Below are 22,265 nucleotides of genomic sequence, written 5' to 3' on the forward strand. Positions count from 1 at the left end.
CCAGGAACAAAAGTTAGGCCCTATCTCAGTGCAGAGACCCCCACAAATCACGAAAAGGAGGGATCCGACGGGGTCCCACATACCTCCGTCGGACCCCTCGTCACTCTGTCAGACTAATGGAGCAGACAGCCGTGAATGACCGTTCTGCTTCATTAATCTCTATGGAGCTGACGGAGATCGCTGAGCCCAGCACTCTGCAATTTCCGTCAGCTCCATAGAGGTGTGTTTGGGGTCAACGCAGTAAACGCAAACTGGATGAAATAGCATGCCGCTGCAATATGCTGTGATAACCATGCTGGTTCAGTATAGCTTCAATTTTTATTAAAATCCCAACAGTGTCACCAGCAATGCACCCCCTCACCATCACACCTCCTCTTCATGCTTCATGGTGGGCACCAAGCATGTAGAGTCCATTCATTCACCTTTTCTGCGTCACACAAAGACATGGTGGTTGGAACCAAAGATCTAAAATTTTGACTCATCAGACCAAAGCACAGATTTCCACTGGTCTAATGTCCATTCCTTGTGCTCTTTAGCCCAAACAATTCTCCTCTGCTTGTTGCCTGTTCTTAGCAGTGGTTTTATCATGAAGGCTGCTGCACACAGTCTGCTCTTAACAGTTCTTGTAGAGATGTGTCTGCTGCTGGTCTCTAATCTGAGCTGCTGTTAACCTGTGATTTCTGAGGCTGGTGACTCGGATGAACTTATCCTTTGCAGCAGGGGTGACTCTCCGTCTTCCTTTCCTGGGGCGGTCCTCATGTGAGACAGTTTCTTTCTAGCGCTTGATAGTGTCCCCAAAGGCAGTTGCAAAAACTTTCAAAGTTTTCCCAATTTTTCAGACTGACTGGCCTTCATTTCTTAAAGTAATGATGGCCACTGTTTTTTCTTTACTTAGAATTTGTATTATGGCTAGAAAAAAAAGAAGCTCACAGTCTATTCCAGTGATGGCGAACCTTTTAGACACAGAGTGCCCAAACTACAACCAAAACCTACTTTTATGTCGCAAAGTGCCAAGATGACAATTTAAGCAGTAACTTATCGATACCAACTGTAGCATAAGTCTTAATCCTATTGGGGTTCTGAGGACACCAATACAATAGAAAGAAAATTTGGATTGTAGTTTCCTTCCAGGGTCCCCTGAAGAGGAAGAATCAGGGGACCCAGAGCAGGAGCTCCAACCATGATCCATCCCTGTCGATACCTTCTCGCTTCTTGTGTAGCCCTGGCAGCCAAGGAGTTGTCGCTTTAAAATAGTTTTGGACTGCAGGAGGAAACCTTAAATCATGTCTAGCAAATTTTGTGCTAGGGTGAAGGCCTGGGTGTCCACAAAAAGAGCTCAGTGTGCTACCTCTGGCACCCGTGCCATGGGTTTGCCACCACTGGTCTATTCAGTAGGACTATCAGCTGTGTATCCACCTGACTTCTGCACAACAGAACTGGTTTATAACCCCATTTATAAGGCAAGAAATCCCACTTATTAAACCTGACAGGGCACACCTGTGATGTGAAAGCCTTTTCTGGAGACTACCTCTTGAAGCTCATCAAGAGAATGCCAAGAGTGTGCAAAGCAAAAGGTGGCTACTTTACAGAACCTAGAATATTACACATATTTTCAGGTGTTTCACACTTTTTTTTGTTAAGTATATAATTTCACATGTGTTAATTCATAGTTTTGATGCCTTCAGTGTGATTCTACAATTTTTATAGTCAGGAAAATACAGAAAACTCTTTCAATGAGAAGTTTCCAAACTTTTGATCTGTACTGTACATATAGCATACAAGAATGCAAGACTATCTTTTTGGATCCTGATCGTAACAAAGCATTTCTCTTTTCATAGTACAGTAGTGGCAAGACAGCAGACAAATTAAAAGGTCTGCCTATTTTAGCCTGCATTCTGAATGTAATTTAATGCATATCTGATGTACTGTGTTCTTTTGTCATGTTCATTATTCAAGTTTTCCATGCATAGTATCCCAGTTAGAACAACCTTTGCATCACAAAGCAACCCCATTCACTTTTTAATACTCCTTGATTTGGAAAACTTTGATTGCAAGATGGATGTCACCAACAAAATATTTGTAGCCCTTACCTTCTTCTAAATTATCTTATAAATTTAAATATAAACGTTTAAACAAAAGGATGCATTGGATGTTAAGAGCATAGCTTAGGTCTCACACACTTTCTTTTTCTGATGTAAAAACGCTCACCGTAAGTTTTTTTTTTTTAGTCAAAAAAAACCCTCCAGCCCCCATTGACTTTAATAGGAAATACAGCTATGAATCTAGTTACCACAATGTGACCTGTCAGTCAGACCGCAACATAAAAAAAATAGAACAATGTTTTTGCAGTATTGTAACGCCATAGAAGGCTACGGGAGTGCACAACAAACGGCCTACATACAGTTGTGTTCACTGCATTTGGCCTGTTTGGCCAGGTCACCGTATTTTTTGGCAGATATGGCTCATGTCCAGTGGCATATGGGAGACACAGCCCGTTTTTACCGACAAAATGATGCCTTAGGCTGTTTAAACCCAAAAATTCACAGCACATTTTTTTTGCTGTGCAGAGAATATACATATACTGGCAGACGAAAGCATCGTTTTTGCCTCCAACTGAACAGTATACGTCATATCTAGTGGGAAACAGGATATAAAGATGCAGAAAGCTAGGGAAGTATACTCCCTTTGGAGGCCATTGGAGCCTATGTGGATGTCCCCAGGGATCTCACTGTCCATACAAGTACAATAACCTCACTGGGGAAAACGCCCCGAATATACGCTTTCAGGGGGGAGGAACAGGATCCCACTGTATGTGCATACATAGTATAAGCCATTCGACTGTTGTATCATTGCAAATGAGAGCAAAAATCTGGTGTGAACCTAGCCTTTACCACCGATTTGAAGCCTGTAAGGCCTCATTCACACGCCATGTATCCCTATGGAGAGGGGTAGGGTGAGCAGCGCTCTCCCCGCGTGCCCGCCGTCCTACGGTACGGCAGGCAACGGTAGTGTGAATCCAGCCTAATATAGGAAGCCAAATGACAAGCTTTGTAGATTCTAAGAAGCTACTAGCAGTTATGGCAACCTACTGGCACAATACTCCAACCCTTACGTCCACTCTTGCAGGCATGATAAAACAACATGCCCCTGGGTAGAGGATCAATTTTAGTTTGGGTGAATATGTGAATATTTTTTACAGTATTCAACTTTGTTTAAATGATGCTTTGCCTTTATTCTTTGGGTCAGTATGAGGACAGATATTATTTTGCAGTTTTAAGACATAACAAAACATAGATGTATCACCATTTTCTCATACCCGTGACTTTCTGTATTTTAGCTATGTAATGGGTCATTTTTTGAGGTACGTGCTGCAATTTCATTAATAACATTTTGTTAACAGCAAGTTTGTTGGGTCCCTTTTTATTTGAATTTTAATGGATGGCTAAATGGCAAAACAAAAAAAAAAGTGCCAGGCTAGCATTGAGAGGTCCTTTTCATGGCAATCAATCTGAACTCGGCTTAACAGATTAAATGGCTTTATGGTGACCTGGCTGTAGCCTGTGTACCTTAACCTTAAAGGAAACCTACCACTTGAAGTGGCAGGTTTCAGATGGAAATACCGGGCACCAGCTCAGGGTGCTGGTGCCGGAGCTTATTTTTGTTAGTGTTTTAAACCGCGGTATCGCGGTTTAAAACACTTTTTAAACTTTATAGCCGGCGCAGGCAGGTACGCGCTCGGCGCTTACCATGCGCGCAACCACATAGGAAGTGAATGAGAGTTGCGCGCATGGTAAGCGCCGAGCGCGTACCTCCATGCGCCGGCTATAAAGTTTAAAAAGTGTTTTAAACCGCAATACAGCTGTTTAAAACACTAACAAAAATCAGCTCCGGCACCAGCTCACCCTGAGCTGGTGCTTGGTATTTCCATCTGAAACCTGCCACTTCAAGTGAAAGGTTTCCTTTAAAGAGAACCCGTCAGGCAAAATAACCCCCTAAACTAAATATATTTTCGTAAACTGTCATTAGAAAGCATTGCCTCTATCCCTTCATTGTCTCTCTACATGCCTGTAAACTTAAGCAATGAGGTCCTAAAGCTACAGCCACACCCCCAGTGCTTGACTGACAGCCTATATAATGATGTGAGGCTGTATAATGATGTGCTTTCTGGTGCTGCCTGCCACACCCCCTGCAGACTGTGTGTGCATAGGAGAGATATAACAGCTCCAGGCAGCCATATTATAGCAGAACATGTCAAGTACATGTGTAGCTGATGTCTGGTGTCACGTGTGTATTAGGAGGAGGAAGCATGTCAGCACATAAAGCACAGACACTAGCAATGCTTTACAGATAATATAATAATAATTATACAGACATGAGCAGGGGGAGGAGAGGGGAGGGGTAACAGGGGTGACATCACTGCCTCTGACCATGTGACCAGGCTCATTTACATAATAAAGAAAAGATGATTTTACAATGGTTAATGTATGAATTGACTAGATAAAGGCTGGGATGGATCCTTGTGAGCTGCTCCAACAGGTAGAGATGACAGGAATAGTGACAGAGACCTGATGACAGGTGTCCTCTAATTGTACCATAATATGTAGGAACGCCATGGTGCAAGATTTCTTACTGGGATGAATGGAGAGGTGACTGCCAATGCACTCTGCTCTCCTTGGCCATTTTCAACGCTGATGCACGGCAATCTCTCTATTCTATGAAGCATGAACTCAAGCAACTTTGTTCTCAATATAGCCAGGAATATCATAAATAACTGAGATGGCAATATCCTTTAAAGACGGACAATTTTTGAAATGTGAGATCGTAAAAATCCAGGTTCTGCATAGAGACTTAGGAACTCAGCTCATGTCTGGATTATGTAGCTTCAATGTTAAAACCAGTTAGGTCCAAATATATTACAATAACTACAAAATAACATCAACAGATCCTTTTTTTAGTACAAACAGATTATTGAAGAGTTTTAAACAAGTTATGCAACTCACTGTACATTTAGTTTCCCAGGAACAGAATAACCATAATCGTGTAGCCAGAATACTGGGGGCAAACGAAAAACTGAAATTATCAATGTAATAATGCAACAGCCCACAAAGAGGCAAGACTGTACTAAAATGCTGGGAAGCATTTGATTGTCCAATGACAACTGCCAGAGTCCTTCCAACATACTAACTGCTGGTGATCAGCACTAAACAAAGCCTCAGGAAGAAAAAGTAAAGTCTTAAGTATTCTAGAGTCTCTGGCCCCATTTGTAAATTGGCGAGAGTGTTCTCCAAATCTCTCCTATTACAGTCTTCAATATGTGTTGGTCAAATCAGAGCTTAATCTTGAAGGCAGTTGGCTGGACAACTGCTGCTGACCCTGAGGATTTAAAGAGTGCCTTTAGGATAGTGTCAGGGTCTACTTCAGCTGGAGGGTTAGAAGCAGCACTGGAGGAGGACGTTGTGTTTCTTCTAGATTCTCCATCCTTCTTTGATGTTGAGGGCGTATCACTTAATCTTCTAGTAAAAAAAACAAAAAAAAACAAAACAATTTAGATATTTGTAGATTAATCATGTTCAAAAATGTATGTATATTTAAGTATGTTACAACCCAGTCTATTCAGACAACCAATGGACCAAGCTTGTCTGAATGCACTGACCCGCTGACTCTAAAAGGGCCATGTATACATCAGTTTTTTGTGCAGATTAGTGGTCCTTCTGAAAAATCTAAGGGCATGTTCTATTCTGATTCTTTTATCTATTTCAGAATAGGATGTCAATGAAGGAAAAAAAAAAAAAACATACCGTATATACCGGCGTATAAGACGACTTTTGAAGACAGAAAAATCTTCTGTCTTCTCTGGGGTCGTCTTATACGCCGGTAATCGTCTTATACGCCGGTAATGACGGCGTATAAGACGATCGCGGTCGGATCGCGCTGCATGGAGAGGGCTCACGGGCTGAGCCCTCTCCATAGCCGGTAAGTCTTTGCTGCATATTGCAGCAAAGGCTTACCGGTAACACCCGCGATCGGTGCTAGCACCGATCGCGGGTGTTTTCACAGCGATGGCTGCCGGCAAAGCTGCCGGCAGCCTCAAAAAGATGCGCATGGGACATACTCACCGCGCCGTCTTCTTTCTTCTGCTAGGCGCCGCCATGTTTTTCCCCGGGGCGGCGCCTAGTATGACGTCACCAGCGGCGCGTCATACTAGGCGCCTGCCGGGGAAGATCAATGGCGGCGCGGAACACTGAAGACGAGCCGCGCGAACATCGGGGCCACCGGAGGGTGAGTATATAAGTTTATTTATTTTTTAATGCTGTGCTGTATACTACTGGGGGCTGTGCTGTATACTACTGGGGGCTGTGCTGTATACTACTGGGGGCAGTGCTGTATACTACTGGGGGCTGTGCTGTATACTACTGGGGGCTGTGCTGTATACTACTGGGGGCAGTGCTGTATACTACTGGGGGCAGTGCTGTATACTACTGGGGGCTGTGCTGTATACTACTGGGGGCAGTGCTGTATACTACTGGGGGCAGTGCTGTATACTACTGGGGGCTGTGCTGTATACTACTGGGGGCAGTGCTGTATACTACTGGGGGCAGTGCTGTATACTACTGGGGGCAGTGCTGTATACTACTGGGGGCAGTGCTGTATACTACTGGGGGCTGTGCTGTATACTACTGGGGGCTGTGCTGTATACTACTGGGGGCTGTGCTGTATACTACTGGGGGCAGTGCTGTATACTACTGGGGGCTGTGCTGTATACTACTGGGGGCTGTGCTGTATACTACTGGGGGCTGTGCTGTATACTACTGGGGGCAGTGCTGTATACTACTGGGGGCAGTGCTGTATACTACTGGGGGCAGTGCTGTATACTACTGGGGGCAGTGCTGTATACTACTGGGGGCTGTGCTGTATACTACTGGGGGCAGTGCTGTATACTACTGGGGGCTGTGCTGTATACTACTGGGGGCTGTGCTGTATACTACTGGGGGCTGTGCTGTATACTACTGGGGGCTGTGCTGTATACTACTGGGGGCAGTGCTGTATACTACTGGGGGCAGTGCTGTATACTACTGGGGGCAGTGCTGTATACTACTGGGGGCTGTGCTGTATACTACTGGGGGCTGTGCTGTATACTACTGGGGGCTGTGCTGTATACTACTGGGGGCAGTGCTGTATACTACTGGGGGCAGTGCTGTATACTACTGGGGGCTGTGCTGTATACTACTGGGGGCTGTGCTGTATACTACTGGGGGCAGTGCTGTATACTACTGGGGGCAGTGCTGTATACTACTGGGGGCTGTGCTGTATACTACTGGGGGCAGTGCTGTATACTACTGGGGGCAGTGCTGTATACTACTGGGGGCAGTGCTGTATACTACTGGGGGCAGTGCTGTATACTACTGGGGGCTGTGCTGTATACTACTGGGGGCTGTGCTGTATACTACTGGGGGCTGTGCTGTATACTACTGGGGGCTGTGCTGTATACTACTGGGGGCTGTGCTGTATACTACTGGGGGCTGTGCTGTATACTACTGGGGGCTGTGCTGTATACTACTGGGGGCTGTGCTGTATACTACTGGGGGCTGTGCTGTAATGGTAATGTTGTTGTTGTATGCCTTATGTTTATGAGCGACAGTTTTCCTGCTATATACCTGCATGTCATAAGAATTTACATTAAAAAAAGGACCATGTTAAATTCAAATCTGTTTTTTTAAAAATTTTTACCGGTGTTTTGTATGCGTTAGAAAAGGGGTAGTCTTATACGGCGAATATATCTTAAACTCTATATTTTAAACAGGAAAGTAGGGGGGTCGTCTTATACACCAGGTCGTCTTATACGCCGGAATATACGGTAAATATGGCAAAATACATTAATGTGCATCAACAGGAAAACAGTTTACCAATTTCACTAATAATGTTCAGAATGAATAGACTATGGGGGGCATGTTTCTTTAATCTGGAAGTAAGGTTTTTTTTAGGGTTTTGGGCTTGCATGATTTTTCTTAGAGGTCAATAAATCTGGCATCTGAGTAGTAAATGTCAAAAAAATTCACGAATTTTTGAGCAATCGTTCTAATCTTTTTTTCCCAAGCCAGCAGGGGAGCGCAGTTTATTTGCACACAGATTAGAACATTTTTGCAGATTAAAACATTAACATCTGGATTCCAATATATAAATCAGGATCTACACTGGAAAACACAGGCATTGTGAACTATGCTGGTTGAGTGAAAAAGTGGTACATTTGGAAAAAAAAACAAACAAACCCGAATATAAATTACTCCCAATGTATGGCTTTTGCACTTTCAAGTGCTTAAAGATTTTTACTTTTGAAGCTACAAAAAAATCACCACTTACAAAAGGATAGGTTGGTCTGATGTTATCACGCTGCCATTCAAGTGAAGATTGCATTTCATTGGTTGACCTAAAATTTCAAACATAGTGATAAAATTAAGATGTTTATCAGCTTAAAAATAGTTATGTATTATTTTATTGGCTTCTTTCAATACCTATAGGCTTTATTAAGGTATATTTTCCCCTATTGTAGGTATTACACTTTAAACAGTCCATTATGCATAAAATGATATATTTTCTTAATGCATCAATGAAGCATTTCTTAGAGTGTCCAAATAACCCCTGTACAAGAGCCTATGGTGATCTAGTCATGCAGCCATAACACAGGATTAACCATGTTTAATGGCATCATGAAAACAGGCTGTGGAGTAGATTCATTTAGATTTTTACAAATCTGGTGGAGCTGCTCGGTGATTCAAGCGCTCTGGCGTTTGACACGTACAGCAGGGTTTTTGGTAAGACTGTACAGTTCAGCCCACAGGTCGCCCTCCTCTCGGTGTTGCCGGGCACCATCTCCTCCATCAAAAACGGTTTCTTTTGCCACGTTCTTACAGCAGCAAGGACAGTGGTCCCTCGACATTGGAAGATACATAGGTAGAATGGAGGAGCTGGTGGCTGACGACTCACCAGATCCAGGTAAAGCTAATACAGCCTGGGCTCCCTGGGAGGAATATCAATTGACCCTTGCCTTTCAGGATTTATTAATCTAAACTATAAGGAAGCCAATTTATGTATTGCCGATTGAGTACAACAGATAGTTGATCAGGAAGCCATTCTACATTCCCCTTCCCCCTGTCCTTGTCTGGTTTGTCTTGTTCTGTCACATATCATTAAAGCCCATTTCTACTGTTCATTTCTCTGTAATATCTCAATGCTGTTATGCTCAATTGTTGAGGTCCTGCGAGACCACCCTTTATACTTTGGAATCTACCGGTTCTTTATTCAGGTTTATGTTGTTCCCTTCGATAAATGTGGATTAAACATAAATTTTCCAATAAGTTTCTCTTATCTCCACATTAAAATATCAACAGAAATAAGAAAAGAAACATGTGTGCCCTCTGAAGCTCCAAACTTACCATCTAGATATCGGTTGTTGTATTTTTTGTAGGCACCAACTGCATCTTCCTTTCTCACAAACACAACCTCGGCAACCCCTGGACTCAGCAAACGGGCACGTTTCAAGGCCCCACATACACAAAAAAGCTCCTGATGAAAAACATTATTTATATATTTATGCATAATATATGTTGCTTAAATCATATTGGATTCACTATGGAATCAAAACAATTTCCAGAACACAATTTTTATAAATTTTTTTCATAAAGAAAACAGTTAATAAATGTATATATTTATACATGGAAGCAACATCAGCACCGACTTGTTTCTGCTTCTGTTGGGCCGACTGACAGGGAATCCTTGTGTCATATTTCATATTAATTATTAATCTCTGATAACCCCTTTCACGCCAAGGCCATTTTTCATTTTTGCAATTCCATTTTTCACTCCCCACCTTCAAATATCTATAACTTTTTTACTTTTCCATGTACAGAGCTGTGTGAGGGCTTGTTTTCTGCATAAAGAACAAAGAAAAAGAGGATGCGTACAAGTAATCAAGTAATTTTATTGAGCAACCAAAAATAGAATATTAAAAACAATTAAAAACACAAATCGTGGTAAAAATACCCACTGTGCATGGACGAGTGTACATGATAGAAAAAGCCAATATAAAATGTGTGCTCCATTTACAAAAGCAAGGTAACAGGTATAAAAATTGAAATTGTGTGAGCGGAAAGACCTTGTAAGCATATAAATGGTAAATATTATATAGGGATAAATGCCAAACAGTACATTAGAGGTGACCCAACACAATTTCAGTAACACACTTATGGATGGAAACAACACATAGGCAATAAAACTTTGCTATAAAGCTTAGTACATAAAAGATGTTACAAGTGATCGTCCAGCACAGAGAAAACCGCCCCACGCGTATCGCCTAACTTGTAGGCTTCATCCCCTGAAGAAATTGTGCCGCTCACACAATTTCAATTTTTATACCTGTTACCTTGCTTTTGTACATGGAGCACACATTTTATATTGGCTTTTTCTATCATGTACACTTGTCCATGCACAGTGGGTATTTTTACCATGATTTGTGTTTTTAATTGTTTTTAATATTCTATTTTTGGTTGCTCAATAAAATTACTTGATTACTTGTACGCATCCTCTTTTTCTTTGCTCTTTATGTACCTATTTGCTTGAGATGCGGTTTTGAGTTCTCTTCACCCAGTTTTTGTAGGCTTGTTTTCTGCGTAACAAATTGTACTGCATAGTCAAGGTATTTAATATTCCATGCCGTGTAGCAGGAAGCAGGAAAGAAAAATCCAAATGCAGTGAAATTGTTAAAAAAACGTATTTGCACAGTTTTCTTGTGGGCTTGGATTTTACAGCTTTCACTGTGCGCCCCAAATGACATACCTACTTTGTCTTTGGGTCGGTGCGATTACGGGGATACCAAATTTGTACAGGATTTATGTTATACATTTACAAAAATTAAAACCTCCTGCATAAAAAAAAAAACAAAAAAACATTTGGGTTAGACAATACTGTACCTACCACAATATCTTCCTCGGTGACTCTCGGGTGCAAATTATTAACCGTCATTTTTGTGCCTTCTAAAGGGCTGAAAGCAGACTGGAAAAAAAAAATGTCACAAGAATTAAGAAGAATTTTTTAGTGTCTCCACAAAATAGCTTTTAGTTCATTTGGAAATTGTCGCTCAAAGGGTGGAGACACACAGAGGGAAATTTATCAGAAGTGTCTGAGGGAATAACTGTTCCTAATTCAGCTTTTAATTCAGCTTTGTAAAATTACAGCTGAGCTCTGATTGATCGCCATGGGCAACTAGAACAGTTGTATCTCAGACACTTCTGAAAAATCTCCCTCACAGTGTTTGATGTTTTTTTGGTGCAGTTTTTTTTTTTTTTTTTTTTGCAGCATAGTCAAAAGTGGATTCAAAAAGAATGGGAAAAAAACTGTACTTTCCTGCCAAATCAACAACTGCACCAAAGAAAACCCAACTCTATGCATGTCTTCAGCTTTACGTATGTTACCATTGCAGCATTCTGCATTTGTAGTTTTATACTGAACAAAGGATTTGCAAATAAAGAAATAAAGAAAAAGGCAGAGACCTGCATCTCTTCTGTTTTGGAACTGCTCCAAGTTTTGGTACAATACCTTTATTGAACAGTCCCATTTATTACACTATACTAAGTACAAAATGATAATTCTTACCTCTGCTGGAGTTGGCTGTATTGTAGAATTAGGCTCTTTCGTGACAAGCGTCCGTGACACATTAGTTAGCGTCTTGGTACGCAGTGAAGGTGCTGCAGAGGCAGACTGTGTAGGGATGGGTGCAGTGTATGCATCATTTTGGACCACTTTGGTGAGAGGTAACGTCTGCCCAAGGGAGAACGAGTTTCCCGACATTCCTGGCTACATGGGACATAAAATCAGAGTTAGACCACAAAATATAACGTTTCTTGAGCTGCAGGTATATAATAGTAAAAATGGAAAAAAGGTTCTCTGAACACAGCCTTATTACAAGCACTAAATAGAATAGCAGTGGAATTCAGAAGGCCCTAAAAGTACCTTTACTTTCCAATAATACTATTACAAGGGTATTCTCCCCCAAAAGAATGATTTCTAGGGGAGAACATGGTGCACATGATGGTGAACGCAGGCATATGGCTTGTCCGTCTACAATATTGGTATAAAGTATAGTTTTCTCTGACAAATCAAAACACCTACAACATAGCAATAAACATTCAAAATAAATAAACTCAGATTTTAGACACAGTCTCTTCTTTTTACTAGCGTAATCACAGCCCCAGCACCCAGGACCGGAGCTTGTGTTTAACCCCTTCGACAAACATGGACTGCGGTGCCTAAGCGGGTAAAGAAATAATGGGGCAAATTTATCAAACTGTCAGAATATTTCTGGTTGCCCATGGCAACCAATCAAAGCTCAGCTTTCATTTTACCAGTGCTCATAAATATTTTAAAGAGGAGCTGTGGTTGGTTGCCACAGGAAACTAGAAATATACTGACTTTCAGATAGCTTGATAAATTTGCCCCAATGAGTTCCCATATCCCCTACAGTTGCGATTGCAGGGCGCCAATGGGGTTGCACAGTAGTCACTGGTGTAGGCCTTGCCTAATAAATGCTTGTCAGGGAAGATATAATGCAATGCACTACATAAGTAATTAAGTTGTATAAGTGCATTATACAAGAGATCAAACAAACTCAAGCAAGTGTCCCCTTGTGGGACAATGCATTATAAAAATTAAAAATAAATAAAAATTATTTAAAAAAATTTGTATAAACACACAAGTGCCGTCCGTCCCTTTAAAAACAAAAAGTAAAAATCACACACATTCTGTACTTCCACTCAACCAGCCAACCCAGGGTAGTAAACTATAATGGTATTTATCCAGACAACAAAAACAACTTTAAAATTTACATCTTTGAAGCCACATTTCCGAATGTATGGCGCTTGGAAAGTTCCCCTCCCTCAAAGTCTCATCAGTAGAATATATGAAACCCCAAACCGTGCTATTAAAAACTAAATCCCCCCCCCCAAAAAAAAAAAAAAAAAAATCAGAACCCATACAACTCTAGTGACAGAAAAATAAAAAAAAATGTAGGTTGTTTGAGGAATTGCCGGGAAAAAAAATTAAAAAATGTCCTAGACATTAATGTGGAAACAAGTGCAGAGATGAGGGGTTAATAATCATTCATGCGATCAGTCCAATCACAATCAGTTTGCTACTGATAGACACAATATTAAATCCTAAAATGGCCATAAAACAGCCCTGTAGGCCCCGACTTAGGGTCAGAAAAGCCTTCTTAGTTTTCTGTCTGACAGCTGTGGAGCTGAGATTTCTGTCTCTGTTCTAAGCCTCTAGCCCATTCCAGGACGGCGCTCTCACTGATACACAGACACAGAGTTCCTGACGGCAGCTACGTGAGGAGTGTAAAGCTACAGACAGATAAAGAACTTATCTGGGGAGGGAGATGAAGGCACAGAAGATGTAGTAGTGTGTTGAGGAATAGCAGAGAAGTAGGAGAACTAACTGTCATTGTGTGTAATACGCATCTCATGGATCTCATCATCTCTGATCTGTCTCATCTCTCTTTCTATGTGTCAGTTACTAGTACAATGTTTAGAAGCCAGATGAAAGTGTATATAAAGATGTACCCTAATAATCTAACCATATTTTCAGCTCACAGAACTAGATGGATCATAATGCGAGTCCCTGCTCACACTCTTCAATTTTGCACTGACCAGCCTAGGGAGCGGTGGTAGCTAAAACCGTAATAAAACTAAAATTGCTGTGAAAATTGTGACGTAAAGGGTTAGAAATCATCTTTATTGTGTTAATATCACTAGAGGATTGAAATTTGAGAATTTTTTTCATGGGAAATCCCCTTCAACTCCAAATAATTTTTCACAGGATAGGGCCTAACTTGCTGATCATCCCTGGAATCCCACCATTCAGCAAGTTAGGAGGTATCCTGTGGATAGAGTCCAACTTGTTTAGTGGGAAAACCCTTTAACAAATTTACAAAATTAAATAAAAAATGGATTCCCTAATGTGTTAAAGAGCTGTTTTTGTAATATAACATATACTGATTCTGTGAAACCATAGCATCTTCCCTGTCAGTTAGAATAAATGATAGCGACATTGGAACTGAAGACTGAGAGCTAGAGATGTATTTTCTGTGAACACAGAAGGTAACAAATGTATAGCATAAATAACTAGTACTATCTGCCGGACATATAAAAGGCTACATTATTAACGTTACATGTTAAAATGAAACATAATATGGTGCCATTCCAATGTCTAACATCTATAAAAGCACCTCAAGAAATATATTTACTGTATAAGAGTGAAGTAAACGCCGGTATACCACACATACTACTGTTCTGCTATTACTGTATCTGAAGGTTTGAGCTGAAGTATTTTTTTATTGACTAACTATAAACCTTCATTATCAGAGAACATCTAAAATACAAGTGTAGATATCCCACTTTAATAAAAAAAAAAAAAACAAAACAAAAAAAATCAATTGATTATTGTCAAATGGGTGGCAACAAGCGTGGGGGGTGTTAATGGGAGGTGTTTATATTTTGATTATGTATTCTACTAAAACTGTAATTGGCGTCATCAGACATGATGTATTATTTCAAAAACGATGTTTCAAAGTGTTTTTTTTTTTTTTTTAAATCAAACTAGAGCATCAAAAATTACCCTTTTCTGCACAGTGCTGGCAGCTGTGATCTTCATCAATTTTGTGGGGATGTGGGAAAGTTCCAGCTCATCATCAATGCCATCATCATATACATCTGGTGGAGAAGAGACCTGCTGATAAACAAGAAAAATGAAGATGACAAAATATGATGCATGGGAGCCTCACTTAGGCCACACCCACTCATGCAAAGGACATGCCCCTTTCAATGTAAACTATATAGTTTTCTTGTATTAGTTGTGCGAACGATGGGAGACAATATTTTTTAGCTTTCAGTATTTTTACACCAGCATTCTGGCGCATTCCTCATTGATGATCTCCACCAATGCCCTTCAGACTATTATGTGCACCTTAAAATGCTTCTTGCAACAAACCTTTATTTTATACTGCTGACCTGAGTGGGGAGGATCTTGTCCTGAATGATTGCAGATGCATTTAAACCTATCCTCGTGCGATCAGGACAAGTTGTGCTTGCGTTTCATTTTCAGATCAATGGGCATCAGACGAAAGCATCTTAGATAATACTGGCTGCTTCGAAAGCAACACAGGGAAGCCAGTGGTAGATCAGCTCTATTTTCTACCAACAGTTCAGCTTCCAGTGAATTTATTTTGTGCTAACTAAAATGTTTTCCTCCAAACACTGTAATAGGATTTGCTCAACCGTAAAAGGTGTTTTCCTGGAATTACTATTACACACAAAAGCAGCTGGCTCCATGACTATCAATGTCAATAGAATTACAGAGATATTTACAGGTTGCGGACACTATAGGGATACAGAGCCAACTGCTCCCATTTCTAAGTGCTCTCCCTATGTGGCACTAATCGGTGCAGGCATCAACCATCAACAGCGTTTGCTAGAAAAAAAACCTTAATGTTAAACCTACAATAAATTACCTGTTTTATGGGTTGATGGTTGACGACATTTATTCGCATTCCTTTAACAGTGTTTGTCAGACCTGAAGAAATGGCTTTTGGCTGTGTTATCTGTAAAAGCAGAAAACCATTGCACATGAGCAAATGCACATATAAATAAGACATAAGAAATAACACCCTTTCACATCAGCCAGAAAAGTTTGTAATGTGGAAATGATCAAAATGTAAATAAAGTCTTTGTAAGAAAAACTTATCGGCAATAGTACAGTAGCTGAGAGTGTATCATTCTTGGTCACAATTTGTCAGGATCACCTTTATAAAGAGAAATCCTGGCCTCTTGTGTCCCTGCTAAGGGCACATTCACATGGCCGTCTGCGCCCCCATAGACGGCAATAGCAGCGCAGATCCGGCCCGCACACCGCAAAAAGATAGAGCATGCTCTTATCTTTTGGCGTATGTGCGGCCGTGCGCCACTATTCTCTATGGAGGGAGGAGGGGTCACCTCCTCCTCCTCTCGGGCATACCGCGTGTGATTGTACCCTAACTGTGCATAACGTAACTAGGTTCTGATGATGTTAACTCTGAACAATCTGCATTCTGTGGCCTCACTGAGAAAGCAGAAACAGGGAAACTTTGTTCGCTCTGAGGTAAGCCACCGGACAGGTACCTCCAACAATAACCGCCATTAAGTGGAAATTCGGGTGAAATAACATTGAGAATTTACATATACTATTGTGCTGAGGAGTGGAACTGGACTTAAGTGTATTCTCATTTGAGCAATATCATTTAATTCATTTGCCATCTACATGCATTTCTTCAATTGATAAAAATTTCACCTGTGTTGTCCTTTAGAAACAAGATTGTTGTCCTTGGATATGACCACCACTGCTGGAGTAACTGCATAAAGAAACAAATTGTTTTTGCATACGCCCCAATAGTGCATGTCTGGCCTTCACTGCCAGAGTATGGTGGTGGCGGTATCCAAGAACAACTATTTTTTATAAGGGACCATATAACAACATTTATGGGACATTATCTTAACACCCAATTATAATATATAATAAATATATATAATATATAATATTTCAAAAGGGTTATTCCCATCTGGGCATTCACATTTAATTCATCTGTGATTATATAATCACAGATGAATTAAATGTGAATGCATAGATAGGAATAAGCCTTCAAATATCCAGATGTATATTACCTGTGTATCCCAGTTTAGCAGCACTGGTAGCAGCCACTTTATGCCAGGGTTGCATCCCTACAGTTGCACAAAATCTCTCTCAAGATGTTGAAGGACCAAGTCCTGACATATACCCTCCATAGGCCTTGCCTTAGTGGATCCATGCTACAATAACTGTCGTAATCTTATATTTGTTATCCATGGCCTCCTTCCTTCGAGAAGTGCTGCAGGGAGCATAAATAGAGCCCCTCCATGCTGTTAAACTATGAAGTAGCACACTTGGCCTTTATCGTGGCCGTGTAACAGCCAGATCCAACAGCCCAAAAAGAACTGGTCAATATAGCCAGTTAAAGGACATCTACCACCCGGATGAAGAACTGTAATAAACCTGAGGGGCTCCAGTAATGCCTATGAGCCTAGAACCCCACAGGCTCATTTGCATACAATCCTTCATCCTGGTGGTAGATGCCCTTTAAAGTCCAGGACGTTAGGTGCATCCCACAAATGTAACAAATTTCACACCACACTCTGCAGTGTAAATTGGCGCTCAGTGTGATGGCACCGATATATCACTACAGGAAAAGCCGAAGGCTCTAGAACAAGACACCAACACTCCATAAACTAACTGTAATTATTGCCAATTTGACATCATTTTAAATAGTCAATAATTAACAGAGAAAACCAAGATGATGTTAACATAAAAAAATAGATTATCAATCTGCGATGTGCAACTCCTGAGTCCTACCTGAATCAGCTCTTCAAGCTGCCTAGAATATATACAGTCTAAATTGTAGTTCTCCACAAGAGTCGCTATACAGTGGACTAAGCTTTCTACTTCCAGCTCTAACCACTCAACTCACAAATCAACACTTTAAAATGTGGGCAATACCCCTTATGCCACGCAGCTTCAGCACTGGTGCTCCCGAATGGCTGTTTTCAGGTGATGCGATGTCACTCACTGGCCTCAGCAGCAATGAGTTACACTCGAATGGCAAACAACTGAGCGGGAGCAGCAAAAACATCCCACACAGAAACAGGGTATGGTATGATTATTTTCATATTTGCATTTTAGAGTATTTTTACCCTTGACCACTTTCAAAAACAGTGTCATCCTCAAAACTGTACCGCCACTTGCCTGGATGGTCTTGGTAATGTTTATTGCTGAGTAACCTTGTGTCGCAGGCGAGTTCATAGTTATGGCTGGTGCACTCCTCTTTAGACTCAGCTTCTCACGTGCGTCCATTACTTGAGTAGGTTTTCCTCCTACAGCAACCTGCTGCTTTCTAGAATTCAGCATCTCACGAGCATCTTGAACTTTACCCTTTATACGGAACCGCGCATCTTTGGCAACCAATTTTTCACGGGCATCTTTTATGCCCAGCTTCATACGAGCATCAGCTACACCGATCTTCTGGCGGGCGTCAAATGTTCTCTGAAAATTGGTGGTAGGAGTTCGACTCATTGTTGTAGGTTGGATCCTGGATCTCATACCTCCCATAGCCCCCCTATTATTCACCCTAGAAAAAAAGACAAGAGCAGATGTTTATAAGAACTTTAAGAGTCGATCAATAAACTCAGTCAAATATAAAGTACAGACAGTCCCCTACTTAAGAACACTCGACTTGCATACGACCCCTAGTTACAAACGGACCTCTGGATATTGGTAATTTATTGTACTTTAGTCCTAGGCTACAATAAACATCTGTAACAGTTATCACAGGCGTCTGTAATGAAGCTTTAGTGTTAATCTTGGTTCTTATGACAACCCAACATTTTTAAAATCCAATTGTCACAGAGACCAAAAAAATTCTGTCTGGGATTACAATGATAAAATATACAGTTCCGACTTACATACAAATTCAACTTAAGAACAAACCTACAGACCCTGTCTTGTATGTAACCCGGGGACTGCCTGTACACACTGCAATAAGGCATTTGTGGATGTAGAGCTGCATATTATGAGGGATATACCGATTTTGTGCGTTTTTTCTGTTTAGCATTTGCTAATATGGGGAGAGAGTTTGTTAACTAATAAACAAGTAAATCCTACCAGTTAATGTTGAAGCAGCACTCCAATCGATGTGAGAAAAAGAGTTTATTTCACCATAGCATGCTTGAAAATGTCTTGATTGAATTAAACTCTTTTTCTCACATCGATTGGAGTGCGGCTTCAACATTATCCGGTTCTGGATATTGGGGTCAATGTCGTACCTCCTATAGAAGACCTGCACCCTACTTATTTTACTACACGGTGCTGCTCCCTTTTGGATTTGGTAAATCCTACCTTCACTTCTGGGTTAATGAGGCCACCACATAAATATCTATGGACAGTCCAGTGACACAGGATGGTAACAGATGCTTCCTGTATCAGAAGTGTGAGGCTGAGTTCACACATTCCGATTGAATTGTGTGAAGAGATTTTGGGGTCTGAAACGCAGGTGATTGGCACATTGTTTACATGCAAAACATGTGCTGATTGTTTCTGATTGCATGTGTTTCAGTTGAAATGCATGAAATTGGGCCAGGCCCCTGTCTGATCCGCTTGAATTGCAATTCAACAGGAACATGTGAATGCAGGCTGCAGGGTCACTGCTTGGCCTAGTCCGGGTCAGTCATAGATGGGACTCATCTCCCCTGTTCCAGTGCTCAGTGGTAGCCTCAGAAGTCACCCGTGTGCTCTGCCATTATACACACTGGGAGGTCACTCTTACTGCTAATACACAGATATCACAACACTAAACACGGCCCAGTAATCCAGCAGATGAATAATTCTACACCCCAGGAGCGCCGGACACACGGGCCGCTACTGTGCAGTGTGAGGGCCAAATCTATACAGTTTAGATCGGGCTGAGGCGAAACCTGTCCGGTACCGCAGCAGAGTGAGGTGGTCGCAGCACACGGGGCCTGCTTGTAAGGAGCATCTGCATGAAAAGTAATAACCCGCACAACAAGGACCGCAGCCCCGCACAGACCCACAACCCTGCAGCGTTACCGCATCACTCACCTGCTGTAAGCCCCCGCCGCCGCCATACCCCTTTTCCTGATCAGTTCATCCAACGACACGTCGGCCATGTTCCTTAACGCAACCCCGCACCTTCCCAGCAACAACTGTAAGAAAGAGGGCGGCCCAACGCAGGGGAATGACGTCACGACGCTAGGCAGCCGTCGCGGTTGTTTACTACCATCATGCATTGCGCGGGAGATTGGAATTTGCATACAGCGTTTTATTTGAAAATGAAAAATCTGTAAAAGCGCATCGAAAATATAGGATAGGCGATAATATGACACAGCGGAATGGCGGAGTCTGACTATTACATTATACATATCTGCAGCATCCAAGTCACTCGCCCTGAGGTAGATGAAGAGACCATGCATGGGGCTGTCTTGGACAGCGGTTCCTCGTTATGCCTTAAACTAATGAGTAAGGAAAATAACGAGCTGGGGTGACGCCCGGTTCCTCACTACTCATGTGAGAAGAATTTTTGAGCGGGCACAGGTCGCCCCGTGGAGGATCTGCCTACTTTGCGGGACCTTCAGGTGTAGTGATCTGCCCGATCCCCTCCATTGTTAAAGAAAAGATTTGAACTATACTTGTGTTATTCTCCAAGCAGGAGTACAAACTTAGTCTCTCTTCCTGTGAAAGGATATCTGGCTCAATAGGCTCTGCTCACTAAGAAGAGCCCATCACTACTTTCTTTTATTATTGCATTTTCGTTCTTTCCCTCATTCTTATTTTTATGATTCCAGAGATACGTTAGGGCTTGTTATCTGCAGGAAGCCTTGCACTTTTTAGTGATGCCATTTAATATTCCTTGCAATGTACTGGAAAGCTGGAAAAAAATGCCGCTGGTGGCAGCTACTGCTCGGATGTGGAGGCTTTGGAGGTTAAAGACGCTGCTGAGCTTCTTCTTGCTTCTTCTTCTCCAGGGTGTGCTTGGTCTTCTGTTTCTTGGTTTCGGTGGCTTTGCTTGAAGAGGCCATGGCTTCTTTCAGGCTTCCTCTGGAGATGAGAATCTTCCGGTCAGGTCTGCTCAGTTTCCTGGAAGGGGGCGGAGCTATGCAAATCTTCCTGGATGAGTTCTTCCCAAGGCTTCTCCACTCCTCTTCGGATGAGCCGAGGTCCAAGCGAGTACTGTCTGTTTGTTAGTAAAAGAACAATAATCTGCTTCTTTTTTAGTAAAAGGTGAAAGATTTTTAACTTTTGAAGAGAAACCCATATTCCCAGTCTTAAATGTCACGTCCAAAAATTTCTGAAGCCCAGGGAATAACATCAAAATGCTAGCCATTTGTTTGTTACCATCATGCATTGGGCCGGTGATCGGGATTTGCATATAGAGGTTTTATTTGTAATTAAGAACAATGATAAAAATATATCTTAAATCTTTTATAATACTAAACTGTCACGACCCCCACTCACTGGAGTCCACACACGGGGATACCTACTCTATGGAGTCCCAGAATTTAGCCCTTAAGCTCCGCCCACTTCCACAAAATGGCGTCCTAGCGCTAAATTTACTCCACGCAATCTCACCACCCTGTCAATCCACTGCCACCACCCACAAGTTACTTACGCAAAGAAGGCCGTAGGCACCTCAACCACACAGACAATGTACCCGGATGATTTACACACCACATGCACTCACTTCTTTTTACGATATTAACAGGATAAATTCACACAGAACATGCAATCGCTTACTACATGGACTATGCTAACAATGACCTCTGGTAACGCAATTCCCTTCGGAGACTCAGATTCTTTAAGGCTACAAGAGGAGGCTTATTAAAGTTAACACTTTAATTTACATAAAAAAATGCAGTACACGCAAAGAATAAGAGTGTCAGATAAAATGAAAAAGATAAAAACAATACACACACGGTAATTACAAACAGTTAGGAAAAAGGAAACAAAAAACTCTTGCTATCGAAATAGGAAGAAACTCTTTGGCCCGAGGACAGGGCATAGACAGCGATCCCGTCCTCTAGTGTGATAGAGTCCCCCAAACTGAGCCGCACTCTGGCCAAAGGTGTAAATTTCGTCACCTGGGGAAGAGCACTTTTCTATGATCAAACAGAGACTCCCTGGAGTGCGGAGACACACTGCCCAGTGCCTCTTCCTGGCTGGTTGTAAAACTGGTCAAATGGAGCCTCAGGACATGATTGAAACAACACAAAGAAAGACAAGAAAAATAAAACAAACAAACGGTGGAGTAGTAATGTTATCACATAAACTATATTATAATACTACTAAAGAGACTGGCTAGACAAGTAAATGGCAGCAGGATCAATGCTAATCTCCCTGATGCACATGTGGAGACCATGCTTGGGGATGTCTTTGGGTATCAGCTATTGGTTATGCCTTAAACTAATGAGTAAGGAAAATAACAAGCTGGGGGTGACGCCCGGTTCCTCACTACTCATGTGAGAAGAATTTTTGAGCGGGCACAGGTCGCCCTGTGGAGGATCTGCCTACTTTGTGGGACCTTCAGGTGTAGTGATCTGCCCAATCCCCTCCATTGTTAAAGAAAAGATTTGAACTATACT

The 22,265-nt window shown here is 41.7% G+C and overlaps 1 protein-coding gene and 2 non-coding genes across 4 annotated transcripts; 2 read left to right on the plus strand and 1 right to left on the minus strand.

Moving 5' to 3' along the window:
- Nucleotides 1-4,337: 4,337 nt before the first annotated feature.
- On the minus strand, nucleotides 4,338-19,872 carry POLDIP3 (DNA polymerase delta interacting protein 3). Of its 2 annotated transcripts, none has more exons than XM_072126661.1 (9): nucleotides 19,729-19,872; nucleotides 17,860-18,241; nucleotides 15,560-15,649; nucleotides 14,668-14,778; nucleotides 11,647-11,847; nucleotides 10,969-11,046; nucleotides 9,432-9,561; nucleotides 8,359-8,425; nucleotides 4,338-5,513 (listed from the first exon to the last, which is right to left on the minus strand). In XM_072126661.1, exons 1-9 carry the CDS (start codon nucleotides 19,794-19,796, stop codon nucleotides 5,327-5,329), a joined length of 1,314 nt encoding a protein of 437 aa, XP_071982762.1. In that variant the 5' UTR covers nucleotides 19,797-19,872; the 3' UTR covers nucleotides 4,338-5,326. The 2 variants fall into 2 exon arrangements, with proteins under 2 accessions (XP_071982762.1, XP_071982761.1); XM_072126660.1 differs by having other exon boundaries at nucleotides 14,668-14,781.
- Nucleotides 19,873-20,128: 256 nt separating this feature from the next.
- Nucleotides 20,129-20,278, plus strand: LOC140105310 (U12 minor spliceosomal RNA). The gene has a single exon (XR_011850547.1). It is a non-coding gene; the product is annotated as a U12 minor spliceosomal RNA (small nuclear RNA).
- A 1,798-nt stretch (nucleotides 20,279-22,076) lies between these two features.
- On the plus strand, nucleotides 22,077-22,227 carry LOC140105322 (U12 minor spliceosomal RNA). The gene has a single exon (XR_011850558.1). It is a non-coding gene; the product is annotated as a U12 minor spliceosomal RNA (small nuclear RNA).
- The last annotated feature ends 38 nt before the right edge of the window (nucleotides 22,228-22,265 follow it).

Source organism: Engystomops pustulosus, chromosome 10 (genome assembly GCF_040894005.1).
Source record: "Engystomops pustulosus chromosome 10, aEngPut4.maternal, whole genome shotgun sequence".
Lineage (NCBI taxonomy): Eukaryota > Metazoa > Chordata > Amphibia > Anura > Leptodactylidae > Engystomops > Engystomops pustulosus.

What these genes read in the sequence shown, in the direction of transcription:
- POLDIP3 (XM_072126660.1), bottom strand. Translation starts at nt 19,796, where the DNA reads ATGGCCGACGTGTCGTTGGATGAACTGATCAGGAAAAGGGGTATGGCG. An exon ending in TCACCGAGGAAGATATTGTG is followed by an intron (nt 9,562 to 10,968) that starts GTAGGTACAGTA and finishes GTTTTTCATCAG; the next exon opens with GAGCTTTTTTGTGTATGTGG. An exon ending in CAACAACCGATATCTAGATG is followed by an intron (nt 8,426 to 9,431) that starts GTAAGTTTGGAG and finishes TTGAAATTTTAG; the next exon opens with GTCAACCAATGAAATGCAAT.